The sequence below is a fragment of the Gallus gallus genome, chromosome 6, assembly GCF_016699485.2.
Source record: "Gallus gallus isolate bGalGal1 chromosome 6, bGalGal1.mat.broiler.GRCg7b, whole genome shotgun sequence".
NCBI lineage: Eukaryota > Metazoa > Chordata > Aves > Galliformes > Phasianidae > Gallus > Gallus gallus.
In genome coordinates, this window is record NC_052537.1 from 3,389,899 (window position 1) to 3,409,558 (window position 19,660).

At 36.7% G+C, this 19,660-nt stretch overlaps 1 protein-coding gene across 12 annotated transcripts in view; it reads left to right on the plus strand.

Moving 5' to 3' along the window:
- FAM35A (family with sequence similarity 35 member A) overlaps positions 1-19,660 on the plus strand; it is a 40,140-nt gene extending 20,480 nt beyond the window's left edge. For 7 of the 12 annotated variants that reach the window (XM_046943249.1, XM_046943245.1, XM_046943246.1 and 4 more), the window contains 9 exons: positions 1,046-1,091; positions 2,744-5,156; positions 6,721-6,828; positions 7,798-7,992; positions 10,321-10,455; positions 13,409-13,615; positions 14,940-15,174; positions 18,145-18,260; positions 19,276-19,660. In XM_046943249.1, the coding sequence (XP_046799205.1) occupies positions 3,638-5,156; positions 6,721-6,828; positions 7,798-7,992; positions 10,321-10,455; positions 13,409-13,615; positions 14,940-15,174; positions 18,145-18,260; positions 19,276-19,448 (2,688 nt within the window). In that variant the 5' untranslated portion in view covers positions 1,046-1,091; positions 2,744-3,637 and the 3' untranslated portion in view covers positions 19,449-19,660. Of the gene's footprint in view, positions 1-301; positions 1,092-2,743; positions 5,157-6,720; positions 6,829-7,797; positions 7,993-10,320; positions 10,456-13,408; positions 13,616-14,939; positions 15,175-18,144; positions 18,261-19,275 lie in introns of those variants that run through there. The other 5 variants (XM_040702932.2, XM_040702936.2, XM_040702935.2 and 2 more) reach the window with 4 other exon arrangements.

Genomic DNA, 19,660 nt, shown 5'->3' on the forward strand with positions numbered 1-19,660 from the left:
CTAGAATTATAGAGTGGCTTGGATAGGAAGGCACTCTAAAGATCATCTAGTTTTGAACCCTCTGCCATGGACAAAGTGGAGACCAACCATTTCTAAGCTCTGAAGATCCTAAGACAAATCAAAGATCAAGGTGTTGAAGATATCAATGAAGCAGAAATTTGCTAAGTAGTAGCAAGATTCAATTGTTTTGATGTAATGTCTTACAAAAATGCATGAATTGAGAAAAAAGTTTTGAGAAATTTTGGAAATGGAAAGTTAAAGAAAACTTTACTTTTCACACAACATAACTGTAAAGGTGACAGGGGGGAAAAAAAGTTGAAGTGTGGAACAAGAGGCTGGAGAGCTGTTCTGCAGAAAGGAATCTGAGGGTTCTGGTAACAGCAAGTTGAACATGAGCCAGCAGTGTGCCTTGGAAGCCCAGAGGGCCAACCATAGCCTGGGGTGCATCAGGCTCAGCACTGCCACTGGGTGAGGGGAGGAATTGTCTTGCTGTGCTGTGTGGCCTCACTGTGAAGGCTTGGTGCCACATTATAGGAGGTACATAAAACTATTGTAGCTGTTATTTCAGTGCTTATATAGTGTTATTTCAGTTAAGATGGTGAAGGCAAGACACATGGGGGAGTGGCTGATGTCCTTTGGTTTGTTCAGTCTAGGGAAGGGGAGTCTGAAAGGAAAGGATGCCTTGTAATAGTAACTAGGCTTTTATAAAAACAATTACGCCAGCTTTGTATCTAATTCAGACACTGAAAACTCATGCAACTCCAGCCTTATAAACTAGCCTCTAAATGTCTTACCTCTCCTCAGCAACCAAACTGCCCTCCAGTGTCCCCAGAAGTTATCGAAGACTGATGTTGTTGGGCTCTTGACAGTGCTATTGAACACCATTTTTTATTTTCTTAAGAGCTCTTCTGAGCATTTTTTAGGCCTACTCTGAGAATATAGAAAAGGGGTGCTTTACTGGAGCACAGAGTTAACTTAAGGTTTGATGTACAAATGGTTGAGATTTTCTCATGGAATTAAGAAAAGCCTCTGAAATCTCTTGCAGGTGAAAAGGACAAGCAAGGACAGTAAGACTGGAGCACCTGTGGCAGGTTAGCATTCAGTGCTTGTAAAAGTTACTTGAAATGAAAGAACTGTTCCTCACAAAACCCATTGATATTATCTTGCCGATCTCTGCTAAATACTTTAGAAATAGCACAGATCAGTGTCAGAACTTAAGTGCTCTTGTATTATAGCACACATGTAGAAGAGACCTTTGTAATTCATTTGAACATCTCATTCAGCTGTTCCTTCTTACTAGAAGACCTAACATTACATTATAGGGCGCTTGCTTTGAAAGGATACCCATCTGTAGTGACTGATACTGGCATAATTAAAAATAAAAAATAAAAAAGGCTGCTGGTAGCCTTAATAAAATTTGAAATGGAGGAAAGAATTCAACCTTTCCAGTCAGATTACAGTTCTCAAGTTCACATAAAGTAGGAGTATCAAGTTCCGTTTGTTGTAGTGGGTCTGTTCTTGAAATTATTTTATGTTGTGAACTAGAGGGCTTTTTGTCTTACCTATCTCTTAACTTGTTTAAGGATTCAGCCTCAGTGTCATAGAATCACAGAATAGCTCAGGTTGGAAAAGACCTGCAAGATCATGAAGTCCAACTGCATCCTAACCATGCTACCCTACCTCTAACAACCTACTGCTATTGTCCCTGAGCACCTCATCTGACTTTCTTTCCTTTCTTACCTGATCCATTATTTTCTATGTTGAACCGGTAATTCTTTTTGCTTATTAGTATATTATCATGTCATATTTATGTAATATACAGCTTTCACACATACAATAATCGTCCTTTAAAAGTTGTGTTCCTTTGAGCGGTAATTATACCATGCTCCAGTTTAAGTGTTATTTTACAACTGAGCTTAAAACTGCAATATCATTTGCTGTGTGTTGTAGCTTTTTTTCTGTTACATGCTGTGTTCTATCTAATTTCATTGGTTATATGTTGTTTCCTCAGTTGCATCTCTAGTACACCTGAATTTAGACTTCTGGGTGTTACTTTTTGTTACTATGATCATTTGAATGTGCAGATTTATCGACCCCTAGTGGATTGTTAAGAAAATGGCAGTTAATAAGTGCTAACTGAAATGTGCTACTACACGGGCAGCTCCGAAAGTAATGCCTCCTATTTTATCTTGGCTCATGACACCAGAGGAGGATGTTGGTATGACAGTAGAGGTTGAACCTTCCCACCAATACTCCGTTATATTTTGTTGCTGTGTGACAGATGGCAGCAGAAGGGCAGTCTGACAGAATGGTGCCTGACATAGAAGTGCAGATGAAACAAAGGTGCGGAATTGAATTCCGCCATGCAGCTATAATGACACCCACTGGCATTCATTGATGCTTGCTGGACATTTATGGAGACCAAACAGCAGATGTGAGCACAGTGAGGTGGTGGATGCTACATTTCAGCAGTGATTACAGTCAGTTACCTCTGCTGGTGCAGGTATTTGTGAGGACAGTGTGCAGGCTCTTGCTGATTGCTGGTGAAAATGCACAGCTAATGGTGGTGATTATGTTGAGAAATAATGCTTCATAGAATAAATTCTCAGCTATCAAATAGTGTTGTTGTGCTCTTTGTATCTGTTGTACTTTCTGTGGAAGTAAGTAGGAGGCATTACTTTCAGAGCAACCTTTGTATTTTTGATTGCTGTGTCTGTTTTAATGTTGTTTCTTCTTTTTGCAGCTGGATTAGTTCCTGAATTTCTCAACTGCTGCTCTGTTTCCTACCTCCACAGAATTTCTGCTACAACAGCTCTTATAAACATTGCTGCTAAAACTTAAAACTTGTAGTTAGGTGCCTGCATTTTGATGCACGAAATGCTTTTAGCTGTATCTGAGTATTTAAAAATGATAGTTTAGCAGATATTTTAAGGGGAAAAAAGTATCTTTTTTAGTGTGCAAGCTGATTTTTTTTTTTAACAAGCTGGAAAAGCTGGGAACTTGGACAGCATGATAAAAAATATGAATCAAATCAACTTCTAAATCATTTGCTCAATCTACACTGTGACTACTTTGTTTTTATTAAATATTTATAAAGTTATTGATAATGTCCTGAGACCTGGCCTTAAAATATTTGTTTACCTAATGTAGTGTGTTTTCTGCTAAATAGGGTTTGTTAATTTATAGCTGTGTAAAATAATGTATTACTACCAAATTCCTCTAAACTAACAGTCAGTAGCTCTATTTTTATTATATTTATAATTTTAATGTTTATGATATCTGAACACAAGCCTGCTCAGATCATGAGTAAACTACTAATAGAATTTGATTCCTGAAAACTTTGTTAGGATCTATTCAGTACATTCTGATCTTCACTACAAGTCTACATCTGCCATGTTTCCAAGTATCAGAATGAGAAATGAATTGGTATTCTTTACTTACTGTGTCAAGTAAATAACTTCCATTTTTTTTATTATGCATTTAATTGTATAGGCTCTAAATGATATTTTCTATCAATGATAAAATATTCCTTTGAAGTTTATATACCTTAAAATAAGGAAAAGTTTGAATATAATTTTTGGCAATGCATTTAGTATTGTAGTTACTATGTAAACCACACCATTTAAAGGAAAAAAAAATGTCAGAAAGACCTCAAATTCATATTTTTGTTGGAGCACCCTGTATTCCAAGCCAGCTGGAGCAAAATAGTTCAGTATCTGCTGTTGAAAAGTGGAAAGAATTCCGCTGTTCCTATGATATACATAGTCTTTTTTCTAAAGAAAACAAAGGTACTGACCATTTAGTGTTTCAGGCAGGAAGCTCTGTAGTCACAGCAGTTCCCACGAATGATAACAGCTCTCAGCAGTCTGAACAGAAGAGATTAATGATAGAAAAGGGATGTTTGAAATCTTTTGTACCTGTGGTAGTAACTTGTGCTACCACATCCAAAAAGACAAGCAGTTTAGTTTATTCTGATTTTCAAATATCCAAAGATAGGCGCATATGTGCCAACACAGATGAGGCTGCAGATTGCCTTCCTCAGAAACTTGTGAAATCAGGTAGACAGGATGAACAATCACGTGGCAGTAGTTCAGACCTCACTGAAAGAAAAGCCAGTCACTTAGAAATCAGGGACTCTGACATTTCTGATCTGGTTGGTAGTACAAAGCAGATCAGCATACACCTAAGGTCTATGGAACGAGGTGTTGAATCAGATCGCAGAAATGATCACCATGAACATTTAAGTCAATATCTGAAGATGTTTTTCCCCCAAAATCAAGACTCAAAACCAAATGGAGAATTAAGTGACTGTCCAGATTTTGTGGTGTCGACTGATACTGAATTTCGTAGTATAATGACTTCAAGTCAGATAGCTGCTTTTGCACAGAATCACTTTAAGAACCAGAATGAGATGCAGAAAAGAGCTGTAGAACTATTGGAGACAGAAAGATGGAGTAAGCATGAGGAAAGGCAATGTGATGACTACCACTTGGAATCTGATACTGGAAGATGCCTCAGTTTGGCTGAAAATGAGCATAAGCAAGAGTATACAAGTTCTCCTGAACTTTTCAGTTCTGATTGTGATGAGGAAAACATTGGCTTTGAAGATACAAGAAGAGAAGAAAGCACTAATGAAAATGCAGGGGAGTCTGATGAACGTAGTGTTCCTGCTGGGCAATTCATAAATGAAATTCGTATTGAACCATTGAGCTCAGGAATACTGTGCTCTCAAGTAGAAAGCTCTCGTAAGAGCTCTTATAAAAGAGCCCGCAAGTCTGAAGATCTTTTTCATATTTTTAACACAACGCTTAAAAGGCAGCTTACATCAAAGAGAGCTAAGTTGAATTCTTCTCCACCCGGTTCTGGAATGACAGTGGATCAAGAGAGGATGGAGCTGAAGCCTCAAGGGAAGCTACTATCACCACTTAAGGACTGCTGCTGCAAAGATCAGAAGTACAATGTTTTGGTTGCAGTAGTACACCCATGTCTTATCAAAGAAATACAGATGAAGACCAGACCCAAATCTTCCTGTAAAGTTCCTGTAGCAACAATTGTAGTTACTGATCAGTCAGAAACTAAGAGAAAGGTGGTGCTGTGGCGCGGTGCTGCGTTTTGGTCACTCACTGTGTTTCCTGGAGATGTCGCATTACTTACAGGTGAGAAGTGGCTTTGGCTTGTTTTTAAATATGGATCCCATATGCCTGTTAGAAGTAGACCAGAGTGTAATTAGTAACTTGGAAAATTATGGCTAAACATCTGTTGGTTTTTCTTACCTCACTTGTATCACTCATATCACTCAATATCAGTTTGAATGATTGTAGTCATCCTGACAGCATAACGTGTTGGCCTTTTAAGGTGAAAGTGCTGTTACAAACCAGATGTACTAGTTATTTGATTTTTGGACTTCTCTACAGCTTATGAAGATGGGTACTGATGAATACTTAATACTCGTTAATACATAACAGGAGCTAAATCCTTGTTAAGAGAATACAAGGAAATAAAACACTATTGCATCTAATTTAGGACTGGAGTTGATTAGAATTTGATAGCTATCTAAACATTCAGTTTTTGCAAAAATGCAAAAAAAGGACATATAGAAGTATTTTTGTTTGAATGCGTCAGTGATACCTTAAAGATGCCTACATCTTTTTCTTAAGAAGAGTTCTTAAAGTAAGCACTTATACTGCAGTGGTAGTTATTTTAAAGCAATTGGAGATAAGGTGGGCTTTGTTTTCTGCTTAGACTTCCTTACTCCAAAGTTCATCAGAAGTGTTTCCAGGTAACCTTGGTACTATTCTTTGCCAGAAATGTTGCATTGTACTAACTTAGAAATTTTGCTTATACAATGCTTGCTATTGGGCTATTAAATATTTTATATGAAGGATAATGCCAAGTTAATGAGCAAATTTGATTTAGTCTTTTGAAGTGATATTGGTAGATTTGAAAAAAAAAAATCACTGTACTTCAAAGTTATCTCTCTGAAGTTCTCACTTCCACACTCCTGAAAGTGTGGGAGTTGTTAGAGCTTTGGCAGCTTCCTGACATCTTGCAGTCAAATAAATTTAGCAGTTTGCTCTATTGTCAGCTGAGTATCTCTTCTGTAATATTGTTCCCTTTGGTGACATATTGTAGTTTATTCTTGTAATTTTTTCTCTATTATGCAAATTGTTGGTTAGGCAGTTTAAGAGACTGAAGTAGCTGTATAGCTTGTCGTGATCTTCTCATGCAGTGTACAGTAGTTTCACCTTTCATGCAGCTTTCCTGTCAACGTTCCATGGAGAATAGTAGTAGATGTTAGTGTGTGTTACATATATCTGAATCATGGAAGTTCCTTCTGTTTGTCTGTGTAAGGGGAACATTTCCTAACTGTTTGAATGACTTAATTGAGTTGTGTGCATTTCCCACATTTTTTGGCAAGTCCCTTGCATATATAAATGTCAGCCATAGGTGTCTTATACATTAAAGATGCAATGTGTCCTTAGCAATGAACTAAAACGAGGCAGGGAGAGAAGGAAAGGGCAGGCAAACAAGTTGAGAACAAAGAGGATGTAACAGATGACATATCTCTGAAAGAATAGCGAGCTAAAAAGAGAGAGGAGTCAAAATTAAAAATCTGATATGGAGCCAACCTCAAGACTTTTGGTTCCATAGCCAAGAAAATAAGTATGGTCCCTCAATACAGTTTGCACATGAATTAATAAGGTTACTTTTTTCTTACAGATATCGTGATGTATGAGAATAACTGGTATGGAGAAATAATGCTGCAGTCTACATTTACCAGTCAGTTACTGAATCTGGGGAACTACTCAGCTCTCAATCCAGAAGAATGTAAGATAATAGTACACAAGTTTCCTTCATAAAACTGTGTTAAAATATCAGTTTAAAGTAGTGCATGTTATTGGCAATGCCTCATATGTAAGTTAAAATAGAAATGCAGGCAGCTGGAAAGTATAAAACACTGTAGGTAAGTTCACCAGGACCTTGTAAGGCTTAAGAAAGTGAGAAGATCAGGGAAAATTATTTACAGGCTATTAAGCATAAGAACTTCAAAGATACCTGAGTTGTGGAGCTCTGGGGAAAAGTGAAAAGATAACACAAGCATCCCCATGAAGTTGCCTTCCTGACACTGGTTACTCTTACCTATTTGAGATAGCTTCAGGGTAAATGGTCAAGAAAAGCTGTTCTCACTAAGTTACAATACCAGGGCTCTCTTATTATTTGTGTAACCTCTTATTATTCATGTAACTTAGAATACTGTAACTATAGTTAATGTTGGGATGTTTTCAAGAGGGGGCAGATAAAGTACAGTTTAATTTTGAATTAAGTATTGAGCATCACAAGGATTTCCTGCCTTAGAATTCCCAGAACAGATTTAGTTTTGTTAGTGTAAATATGCACAGTTGATAGATTTTTTTTTTTAACTGCTAGGCTCAAAAAAAAAAGTCCCTTGTATGGCAAACACGTATACAGATTGTAAGGTATACAGGTGTAGGACCAGGGAGATTATCACGTTTACAAAGGAGTAATAAAATAAAGACCCATGTCCTGGGCTTATAGAAGGGCTCCAAAAGGGGTGATCTCCAGCTAGAGATCCTTCCTCCTTGGGAGTCAGCCCTTAAATGGGTTCTAGGAGGAGGGGTGCAGCCAGGCTCCACCCCTTCCAGTCACTCAGGTGAAATTGCATTCACCTGTGCCCCTGCAGCTGACTCAGCGCTCGCCTCAGGTGGTCAATCAGAGGTTCAGGCTGTGATCCAACAGTTCCCATACACCCTCTAACTTTGGTTGTTTTTATATAAGTTTACCCTGTAGTGAATGGTGATGTTCTCCGTGGCTTATTGGCGTATGTATCATCAGAATTTCCTCACTTTGGAGACATTCCACGAAGGCAAGTTCAGAGACTGGACAGCGTTCAGTATGTTCAGCTCAATCAGCTTCAGCCAAACACATTGGTTCACTCAATCTTAAAAATTATCAGCATTGCCATATTAACGGGTAAGTTCATGCTCTAGACTTCAAATTTCAGAACTTCAGAATTGCCTTGTAAAATTGCTATTTACATTTTACCTATGGTGGGTTGTTCCCTATTCCATACTCAAGTTTTTGATAGAATTCACAAATAAAACTTTTGTGCAGACCTACTCGTTGAACTAAACAGGAAGAAAATGACTGAAATCAGCTGCTGTGTGAGGTTATTTCACGCTAGCTGATCAGTAGCATGCAGATCTGCATGAGAAGCATGCATGTGGTGGGCACTGACGTTGTGTTCCTGCTCACTGAATGGTTGATTTGTTTTCACAAAGGAATGTATAGTAGGAATGCTGAAAAGACATAGATACTTTATCTACGTTGAAAGAATATAAATTAGTTTTAATGGCTCTTGAAACTCAGAGGTGTACTGTTGTTGTAGGCTACTGCTTGAGAAAAATGGCTTGTTTATTAAAGCAACATGTGGGACAGTCAGGCTTCACTAATTCAAACCTTGCTTTCTATCTGCCTTCTATGTGTGCCTCATGCCACCAGAGGTATGCTTATGATTAGACTGTAAATTATATGGTTTCCAGAAATACATAAGGAATTACTTATTTTAATTATTGTAGAATTTTATCTTTTCTTTATAATGGAACTGTGCTCCTTTTTAGAGCTTTATTCAGAACATTTGTTTTTATCCTTGTTAGTGTAGATTTTAAAGCTAAGCATTACATTTCTCATTTCTTACATATCTGCAGTATTTTTTATTGTACTTACATGTGTGTCTGTGCAAGTGCTCTATAATTTTCAACACTGGCTTTCCATTACGAACCTATTAAGATGTCTCACAGCAGTACTTGTGTTTCCTTCATGCAAACAGAGCAGGAAGCAACCTCATTAAGATGATTTGTTCTGGAAATTTGAGTTTCCTGTGTATTGTGAGGACTCCCAAATGACCTTTGTCACCAGTTCATGTGTTTAATGCACTATTGCTTTTTATGGAATTATAGAACCATGGAATGGTTTGGATTAGAAAGATTCTTAATGACATATAGTTACATAGTTCTAACTGCAGCAATGCCAACCTCTAGATCAGGTTGTCCGGGGCCCCATCTGACCTCTTCTTGAACATCTCCAGGAATTGGGCATCCACAGCTTCTCTGAGCTGCCTGTTCTAGTGCCTTTCAAGCAGTCACACTCCTTTCTAATAGAGAATGCAGATATTTTGGAATTCCTTTTACTGAAGCCGTTTTCCATGTTAAAATTGATAATTTGCTTCCATTGTTTTGTAATCAGGCCATACATTAGCACTTAGTATAGAATCATAGAAATGCTCACAAGGCTGCATGAGCTTCTTACACTTACTGCAGCTGAAATAAGTGATGCCTTTTAGAGTTCTTGCAAGGAGAAAATAACAGTTCTTTCTCGATTTTGCACAGTTGGAATCAGTCTGGGGGGCTAAATGAGCAAAACCAAACTGAATCAGGGTCGTCTTCTGCAGTGTACTTTTATGCAGTGTTTTGACATTATTTTTTAACTGCTGGAAAAGGAATTCCCCCTCTTTTGCATGCTTATCTGCTCTAATTGACTTCTTTACTGTACAGCTGTTTCTCAGTGCTAAATATAATGATTTTCACCTTGATTTGATCACGTTGCACTGTCATCTTGTGTGAGTGCTTGTATGAGTAGAAAGGAGACAAACACATTCATTTTGTCAACTGAATTGCCAGTATCACCTTTACTCATTATAAGTTGAGATTTTTGAAGATAGAAATCTCCTATTATATTATTGTATGTATCTTTGATTAGGCATACTTAAAGCAAGAGTTCTTGTTCAGAGATTCAATTCATAAAAATAATTGTAGTTTAGTGTGAAACTGAAACTTACAGGCATTACCCCTAGGTAAGGATCTGTAAAAATCTTTATTTCCAGTTCATATGTACTGTCTATATTAATTTGTGTTGTACGTGATTGTAAAGAATTATAAAAATCTGTTGAGTTGTTCCTTTAGTATATTCCACGGAAACTGCATTAACTTCAGTTTCCAATTATGGCAGTCTGTTGCTGAGAGGTTGAGTACAATTTCCTTCAACTTTTACCAGTCAGGATGATGAGTGAGAGATAAAGGTAAATTAATATTCTTTATGCATTCCTTCAAACCTGATTGATCTTGCTGAAGAAATCACAAACTGTTTTCATTTTGTCCTGAATAAATTGTAGGCATTTTCTTATTTACCTAGAGTTGCAATCAAAGCATAGTAGCATGGTTTTATCTTAATATGGAGGTATGTTATTTTTTTGTTAGCGTGCTTTTTATTATATTACAAGTCATATATTTTCAAACTTTCCAGAATCTGTGTATAGCTACAGAGGAGGCTACCAGAGAAAAATTATTCTAACAGTAGAACAGAACAGAGATCAACACTACAAGATGGTGCTGTGGGGAGCAGGGGCTGCCTGGTGCCCTCAACTTCAGAGGAGAAAAGGTAAAACCTTTATAGGTTGCTATTGTAGGATTTCTCTGATGTCATTAACAGCTTCAAAAGGTTCAACTGGTCATGTTTTCTATTCAGGTCTCCTTGAAAAGGTAATATTTTGAAATAGATTTTTAACAATTCTCATCTATTTGGAAGTAATGCCATCAGTAACTTGTCAGCATCAGTGTGCTTATTTTACAACACTGAGAAGGCATGAATATTCACAGATTTGAATCTAGTTACTGGATGCACTGGAGCCTAGTTTGTCCTAACTGTAAATAAAATCAAAAGAAACCAACCAAACAAAATGGTGTAAACTGCTAGTTTTGCTCAGTCTTCCAATTGCTGTCTCTTTTTGCATGAATTGCTGTTTTTTCTAATTCTCATTTGTGCTGTCTGCTTTCTGCCTTACCAGGATTAGGTTTCATATCCCAGCAGTCCTGCTATCTAGCCCAGCCATTAACTGACAACAGCATTTCTTGCAGGATTGCATAGCCTGTGTTTTAACTGTGACAATTATTGTTCTTCGTAATATCTGAATCTAGGCTTTTATATTGATTACTCAAAACTTGCATTTCTCATCATTCATTTAGGAAATAAACACTGTATTACTTGAGATGTTGAGCATACCTTACTAAAGTCAGTTGTCATATAGTACAAAATAAAACCCAGAAAGCTTAAACAACTTTGTAGTGAAAATTACTTGAGAACTTTTACATATGGATTCTATGTTCTACCCGTTTCTGAGTTTAGAAATAATTTATACTCCTAAATAAATCACATGACTGCAGGACCTCCCACTCGGACTACTTGAAGAAGGTGGTCCAATTAAAGCATTCACAAATGAACTTTACTACTTGAAATCTACAAGGCTTTTACTTTGTGCATACTGTGCTGTGGACAGATATGTGCTATTTATTAGATAAATGTTTAGAAATTCTGTACAATTTAGTATGCTGGAATATTACTTTTTTAAATACAGAATTTCTAATGTATTTTTAATACTATATATTGGAACTGAAAAAAAATTGTCTAAATGTCACAAATAATTTCTAAGACACAAAACTATATAGTTCACTAATGCTTCAAGTAGAAAAGCAGAACAGGTGATGCAGCTCTCTACTTTAGAGCACTTATATTTCTCTGTAAAACTTGTCTTATTCTCCAGCTAGATTTCTGGGTATCTAGTCGTTGGTGTTTTAATGATTAAAAGATTATATCTGAAATTCAAGATAAGAATGTTTTCTCAACTGTTCAAATATGTATCATAGAGCAACCATGAACATTTGGTCCAAGAAGGACAGCCAGAAAGATAACTCCCACGATACTGAACAAGAATACACAATGCAGCAGCAGCTAATAGTGTGAGTGGGTTACACGAGGAAAGAGCGTGATCCCATCCTTGCTGCTAGTCATAGAACAGCTGAGGCACGTGTTACTATCAGAGTAGATAGCCCAGTCTTCTAGAGCAAGGAATGGGGACTTGTAATTTTTCAGCTGCATATATGCTTGAATTGCGCAAAAGTCTACCTCTTCTAAGCATCTAACAATTGTTGACAATAAAAGTTAAGTTTTCCATCTCATGATAGGAAAAAAAACAGCCTACAGTCGTCACACATTCAGTTCATATTTTACTCTTCTCAGATGTAGGTTACTGAAAACGTTAAATGCATTTTTGTGTACCAGCATTCTTAGGAGACTGTTAGTAACATGGGATAAAATGCTGAACCCATTGAAGATGGTGGAGAAAATGCTGAGCAAGTTTTCAAGGCAAATATGAAAAGTGATGTATTTCTTTTTGTAGTGTTGTAGGAATACCTTCATGATTTAAAGAGGAATGTACAGAAGTATTGCAGCAATGTTTTGTATATTGACCTGAAAGTATTTATGCAGGGATATGAGAACGTGTGCAAGTAAGCATGTATGAATCAGTCATTATTTTGTTTGGCTTAGTGAAAAAGGGTCATATTATGATACTTAAAGGGACTGAGTCAGATCCAGAAGCATTCTCTTTCCTTTGAGGGTGCTGAATAGCATTTGACCACTGTTTGATAGGCACAACCCATATGCCAGCGCAGTATGGAAAGCTGTAACTCTCTGGCATTGCCAGGATTGGAGCATACCTTTATTTTTTGAAACATTCTATCTGTCACCTAGGATTCTGCACTTATTCAGGGGTGAAGTCTAAAACCATTGGAGGTGACAACCATAGTAGATGCCTGCCCATGTCCTTCCACAAACATTACCACCCATAACCATCCTGCTTTAGGGCATATCTCTGGGTGGTATTTCTCACTAGTTGCTTAACCTTAGACAAAATAGGAAATACAGGAGACAGCAATAGGATCTTGCTAGTGTGAGCATTCCAAGGATGTTCTAAGTTCTGAAGAGCTTTTGTAAGTAGCCTTAAGGAAAGGTAGAAGGTGAAAGAGATAGGGAAAAGTAGAGGAGACAGAGTATCCTTCGTCTCCTCCATAGATCGGCCTTCCAAGAACAAAAGGTAGTGTGTCATAGGTAACATTTGTAAGAGATGGTTCCCAAAGTATAAAGACGACGGCAATGCTGAGTTCAAAGACCAGATTAGACTTGCAACCTGTACTTTTATCATAGCATAAGACACTTCTCTAACTTGTCTGGGTCCCTTTGGATCGCTTCTCTTCCTTCTTGGACACTCAGCTTGGTGTTGTCTGAAAAGTTCCTCAGGATGCACACAAATAAATCATCTTTGTGACCCAAAAAACTGTTAAATATAATTTATAGCAAATCTATTCTTTCTGGTTTTGTTTGACCTAATAGACAGCTAAGCACCATGCAGCTGTTTCCTCCCTTCCCCATGCTTCCAAAAGGAAGAGGAAAAAAAAAGAAATAGAGCTCATAGGTTACTCAGTCATAACTTCTGTTTCCTATAAATTAACCAAGGTATAAAAATTAAACTCTTGTTTACGTGTTTTCTGTTCTACAGGTCATTTGTGGGACTTTAAATACCTTCTGGTCCAGCACAGTTCTGTCTCAGGTGATTTTGAACTGCACTCAACTCCATGGTCATCCTGTGAGTGTTTGTTTGATGATGACAAAAGAGCAATTGCATTTAAAGAAAAGTTTCAGAAAAGCAAAGCATCCCTTATGAAAGTGACAAATCTCTCAGCACATTTGGAGGAAAAATATTCAGGTAAAGTTGTTGTCCTTAGCACTGTAGTGTCCATGTAGCGTAGTACATAGCTAAATAAAATGTTACTGCTATGTTTCTCCAAGTAATTATTTTTTTTAAAGCTAACACAGTTCTGAGAGCCTGAATTTGTTCAGCAGGCTGCTGCTTGGTGTCTAGTCAAACTGTGAATGCAGCTTTCATTCTGTTAGCACAGAGGTAAGAAGTATTGCCATGTGGTGCCACACCACAAATAGCTTTGGAACATATGGAGAAGTACTACCTTTTCTTGCCCACGCCAACTATAGTAATTATGTGATTTGCCTCTAAAGGAGTTTGTGGAATACTCATTGATTCTGTGGAACTAGAGTAGAAGAGCTTCTGCTGTTGAAAACTTTAGAAATAAGTTAGTGTTAAACACTTAGAAGTAGCAAAATTAAATTAATTTCACAGTGTTTAACTCCAGTGTACGTATGAAACCAGTGGAAGGCAAGTTGTTAAAGCTCTGCTTTTTAGTGTCTCTCTGAACCAGGATGGAGGCAAATTAGTTTTTACTTCTAGTTGCTGTTTATATTACACTTTTATTGACCCACCCTGCTTTTGAGAACCAAATTTAGAATGTGTAGGTGATGTTAGCAACCTACTGTGTGAATGCATCTGATGCATCAGATCATGGACTTGTCATGTTGTTATGTCGTAGTATTTTCCTGGATCCATAACCTGTATCTAGAACTTAGATAACATGAGATTCGATCTGCTGGTATACATAGAGATCTATAGATCTTTATGAAATAATTTTCCATTTGTCTTTTGAATGTTTCTATTTCACTCTGTGTACTTACTTACACTAAATCATCACCATCATATTCACGCTTAAAGAAGCAACTGAATCTTCTCCTAATGATTGTGTTTCTTTTACTTTCAAAGTAGATATTCTGTTAACCACAGAATAATGTTCTTCAGTTTGGCCTATCTCATCAGAAAACTTGTGTTCCAACATCAACTTTCTTCTGATGGAAAATAATCTTGATTGCTTGCTGTTACTGATGGACTTTGCCAATTCTTTTTGCAAATAATTGCATTCTCTTGATCTTTATTCGGGCTTTTCAATGTTGGCGTTTACTACAGCAGTAACTAAGAAGTAACTACATACATCTGTAAATTTTTAGATTTAGTATTAAGGCACAATAATTCTTCATTGCAGAAATAATCTCTCAAATATGAGAATGTGCTTCTAATGAATAAAATTCATAAAGCCTTACTAGTGATTTTGTATCAGTTATACCTATTCCTTTTGCTTTACCTACAAAACTGAATGCAATTGTGTTTGAAATTTTTGTTTCTATAGGAGTGATTCAAGTGAAAGCCCGTGTCTTAGAGCTGAAGTTTACTATTTCAACTGGTCAGTACAGGCAGCTCGTCTTCCATGCTGACACTTCGCTGGAGTGTGTTCTGGCTTCTCTGCCAATAATTACGTATTCAGGTTGTGCTAAATGTGGTTTGGAACTACAGGCAGATGAGAACATGATCTACAAGCAGTGCTTTAGATGTTTGCCATACAACAAAGTAAAAATATTCTACAGGTAAGCAAGAAAAAAATAGAATATGTTCTATTAGAGAAGTGGACTACAACTTTCTTTGCTTTAAGTTCTTGCTTATGTAATAAGTTGTGTATTTAAGGCGTGATTAGTCTTGTCTGGTTTTCTAAGCAATTTTCAAAGATCAATTGCTGTATTAAGCAAAGAATTCCACCTATACATAATGCAACTTTTTACTTCCTTTTGAATATTGTGTAACAAGGTTTATCCAGTTCTGTTTCATTGAGGTAGGATGAAGGAGGAGCTTAAGGACCAGAGTAAAACTCCTTGTGCTTCTTCTTTCAGCCTAAGTTTGAAAGTGTGTGAACACAACCACATTTTTAAACTGGTGGAAATAGTACTAACAAATGATTTCAGTAGCATTCTTTAAGAGCAGGGATGTGAAGTTATCAGTAGGTGGCACTGTGACGCAGGATGGATACTTACTTTAAGAAACAAAACCGATCCAGTTGATGTAAAAACATCATAGTATACATATACAGTATATACAACTATTATTACACTCTTACATTTCAAAAGTCCAAAGTAAATTTAAGCATCATAGCAAAATTATATGCTGCTTTTTTTCCGATGAGAGAGAATTAAGTGCAAAATTTCCATTTGTAACTGAGGAGATTCCCTCACCTCTTTCATAAGATGAATGTGAATTACATCAATTTGCCCTCTTTAGTGAAAAGGAGAGAAAAATGAGAACAGGTTTCCAGTGTTTGGATTAGCAGCATTTGAATGCACGTTGATGTTGAATGGTCAGTCTGTAATTTGACATGCTTCTTCAGGGAAGAGTAGGAATTAATAAGCCTAATATAAGGTTATTTTAAGAATACAAGTATTTAAGGTACTAAATAGATAGTATGGTAGGATCTTTATACTTGAGAGAGTTATGTTGTGTTAGATCTATGGTTCCACTTCTGCAGGTCAATGTAGTCATTCCCTGTGCCAATGCTATAACTCACCAACTTTTTCCACTGAACTGTTGGAGCCCAGTTTTGTTCATTTACTGTGAATCTAATTAAGCTTTTTTTCTAGATGCTGAAGATGCAAGCTTAGATGTGTGTATATATGCTCAAATGGTTTTCTTTTGTCTGTATTATTGTATGAACGGAATGCTGAACATTTATCTTTATTGAGGTACTGTGTAGTGTGTAAGTACTTACATAATCCTTCTGAGCTGTGATGATATGAATAAGAAAAGTTAGAAGAAATCCTGAAAACTAAGAGACAAGGAAGAAGAATTTCAATCTAAGAACTTACCTACTATCCTTAGACCACCTTTGCCTTTGGCTTTCGAAGCTTTACACTTTATGTAATGATACTTGCTAATAGCAACAGACAATTGGAGATTAATTACTTCTCATTCTTTCATATTTTTAGTGAGTTTGTTAATATTCAGTGGGAGCACACCGTAGGTGGCAATGATCTCTTTGTAAGTCATTCTAAACTTACGAACAGGTTTTTACTATTATGATCAAGGGTTACTAGTATTTGTGAATAAATTGCCTCCCAAGAACTTTCTTGGTGCTCTCAGAAATCAATGCAGTTGGCAACAGTGGGATTTACTGACATCGGGACACTGCAAAGTAATACAAGATCAATAAATACTAGAAATACCTACTGACAAATACCAGAAAAGGAACTTTTCTTGTTTTGATTTCTAAATGGTCATACAAGCTTAATCTGTAAGGCCATCTCCTCTTTGGATCTGATATTAATAACCACCATGCTGACACCTCCTTTGAAATACTATGCCAGCTTACGTAAATCGTGGAAGTATTTCCAAGCATTTGGTTTCTTCAGTAATGGCACAATAAGACTATATATTAGTCTAGTGTTGTTTTACTTCTGTTACATTTTACTGAAATTGAAATGATTTTTTCAGTATTTCCCTTGGTATTTCGTGTTAGTGATTGGAAGTGTCAGTGGGGAGACAAAGTGCTCGCAAAGCTGCCAACAGATTCTGACAGTTTTAGTTTTTTTATATAGACTAGACTGATAAGGCTCCACAACTGGTCACGTGTAAAAAGTTAAATAAGGAATGTTATTGATTCTTGAAATGCTGTAGCTTTAAGTACTTCAATGTGTGTGCCTTTGTTGTCATTTAACTGCAAAAAAGCATGCATAGAGAAAACCCATGGATGTGTAAATTTTCATGCACTGTATTTTGCTTATACAAGACTTCAGATAACTTGGGAGTCTTACTGGAGTGAAAGACTCCTTTGAAAAAACAAACTGCCTTTTTAAACAATCTCCCTTTTCTATAGAGACAACTGTCTTTTTTCTATTCAGATCAGGATAAGTGGTACTCGTTAGGTGAATTTCTCCCAGGTCTGGATGGGGTTATGCTTGCACATTTAGGTTTTTGCCTCTAATATATTATCAAAACAGAAGATGGGAACACAAGGGTAATGAGTGTTCCCCAAGTTAAGTGGAAAGAATAAACTTTCCCACTGCTATTACAGTTCCCTTTGTATGCTTACTTGACTTGAGAAAATGGTTTCTTAAATGGAGAATGGAGGAGCATTGTTTCTTGTTTTGATAATGAAAAAGCTTTACCTGCAGTCTACTTGAATCTCAACACATGAAATTCAAGCCTTAGTAGAAGCATCAGATTTTCAGATTAATTTTATCTTTACATGTTTATGCTCTCTGGTTTTCAAAAAGTCATCTGGTGCAGTTCTCATCCTCTTTCAGGAAAAGACAAGAGATTACTAAAGTCTGGCTTTCTGCAGTTGTCTCCAAGTAAGGCTTACTTGATAGCTTTAGAAGGTATTTTAGCATGGGTATATCCCAAGCTCATATTCTAGCTGTACAGATTTGACAGATGCGTGCATAGAATTTTTTTACTTCTTGATATGTTGGAGGATTGTATTGCATTGTTTTGTTTTCATTCACAAATTTTGCTTCAACTAGATGAAATGCTGCAGCTAATTTTCAAGAGCCTTTTGTTTTTGTACCTAGACCTGCTTTGATGACAGTGGAAGATGGAGGATCTGAAATTAATATACATGTGGTGTCTGAGCTGATGGAAAAAATCTTCCTTAATATTCCTGCAGACTGGCTGAACAGATCAGTAGGTACTGTTCTGTGAATGAACTTGTAGTACAAACACTACAGGCAGTGAAGTTCTCAGTAAAAGGAAAATTTTTACTTATTGACAGTTAAGATATGTCTGAGATTGTTGTTTTGGATGAGTATGATGAACATTCACGTGGTATATGAGACTTGAAAAACAAAGGGGAGAAAAAGCGACCTAAAGAGGATGTTTCAGTTGCTATCTGAAAAATTCTGAAGTTCAGAGTTGAGTAGCAACAGTAATAAGTGAGATTATGAGAGTATCTATTATATGTTATGTAACTAAGTATTTGGCTACTAAATGGATTTCTTATATGCAGAATAAAATCTCTTAAGTTTTCAAAAATAGCTGCCATACATTAGTCATGTAAATAACTATGAGCAGTGTTTAATTTTAATTTCAGGGGTTGGAAGGTCCCTCTAGAGATTGGGTCCAATTCCCTGCTAAGACAGGTTCCCTACAATAGGTCACACAGGTGAGCAGCCAAACAGGCCTTGCATATCTCCAAAGAAGGAGAGTTCACAGCCTCTCTGGGCAGCCTGTTCCAGTGCTCTGTCACCCTCACTGTAAGGAAGTTCTTCCATATATTTGTGTGGAACTTCCTACGTTCTAGCTTTTGGCCATTAATCCTCGTCCTATCGCTATACACCACTGAAAGAGTTGGGCTTCTTCCAGTTGCCTCCTACACTTTTTATAAACATTGATCAGATCCCCTCTAAGTCTTCTTTTCTCTAGGCTGAACAGGCTAGTCTCTCAGCCCCTGTGTTGTTTCAGACAGGCTTCCATTTACTGGTACATCTTCATTTTGTACATGACTCACAAGTGTTGTGTTTCTCTCAACTGTTGAATCATGTCTTGCATGCTGCTTTTTTAAAAACAGATGAAAACCAAATATTATGTTACTTGAATCCTGGTTTATTCCTCTGGTAATTCAGTGTAGCTTTCATGGAGGTATAACTTGAATGTTAGGTGGTATTAAGAAAGTTAAGTAAATTGAATTGTTGTGTCTTTCGCAGTGCCCTCCTCGGACATAACCTACAGCATGATAGTAGCAGATGTGTGTCATTCGCTGCTAGCAGACATGGAAGCATCCTATTTATTGGAAATTAGAAGCCATTTCGTGCTAGATGAAAACAGCTATCCTTTGCAAAAGGATTTCCACCTGCTAAATTTTCATCCTGATCTTTGAAGCATCAACTTACGCAATGATTGAATAAGAGACTGTAAGACAAAAAATGAATTAGCTCAAGGAAGCAAATGTTTTAAATATAAATAATCACAAAAGAACAGGTATAGAATATGTGCTGATTGTACATACTATTGCTGTAAAACTTCGAAATTGTTGTAAAATATATTATTGTATACATTTTTAATCTTAATAAACTGTTGCTGATATCTCAA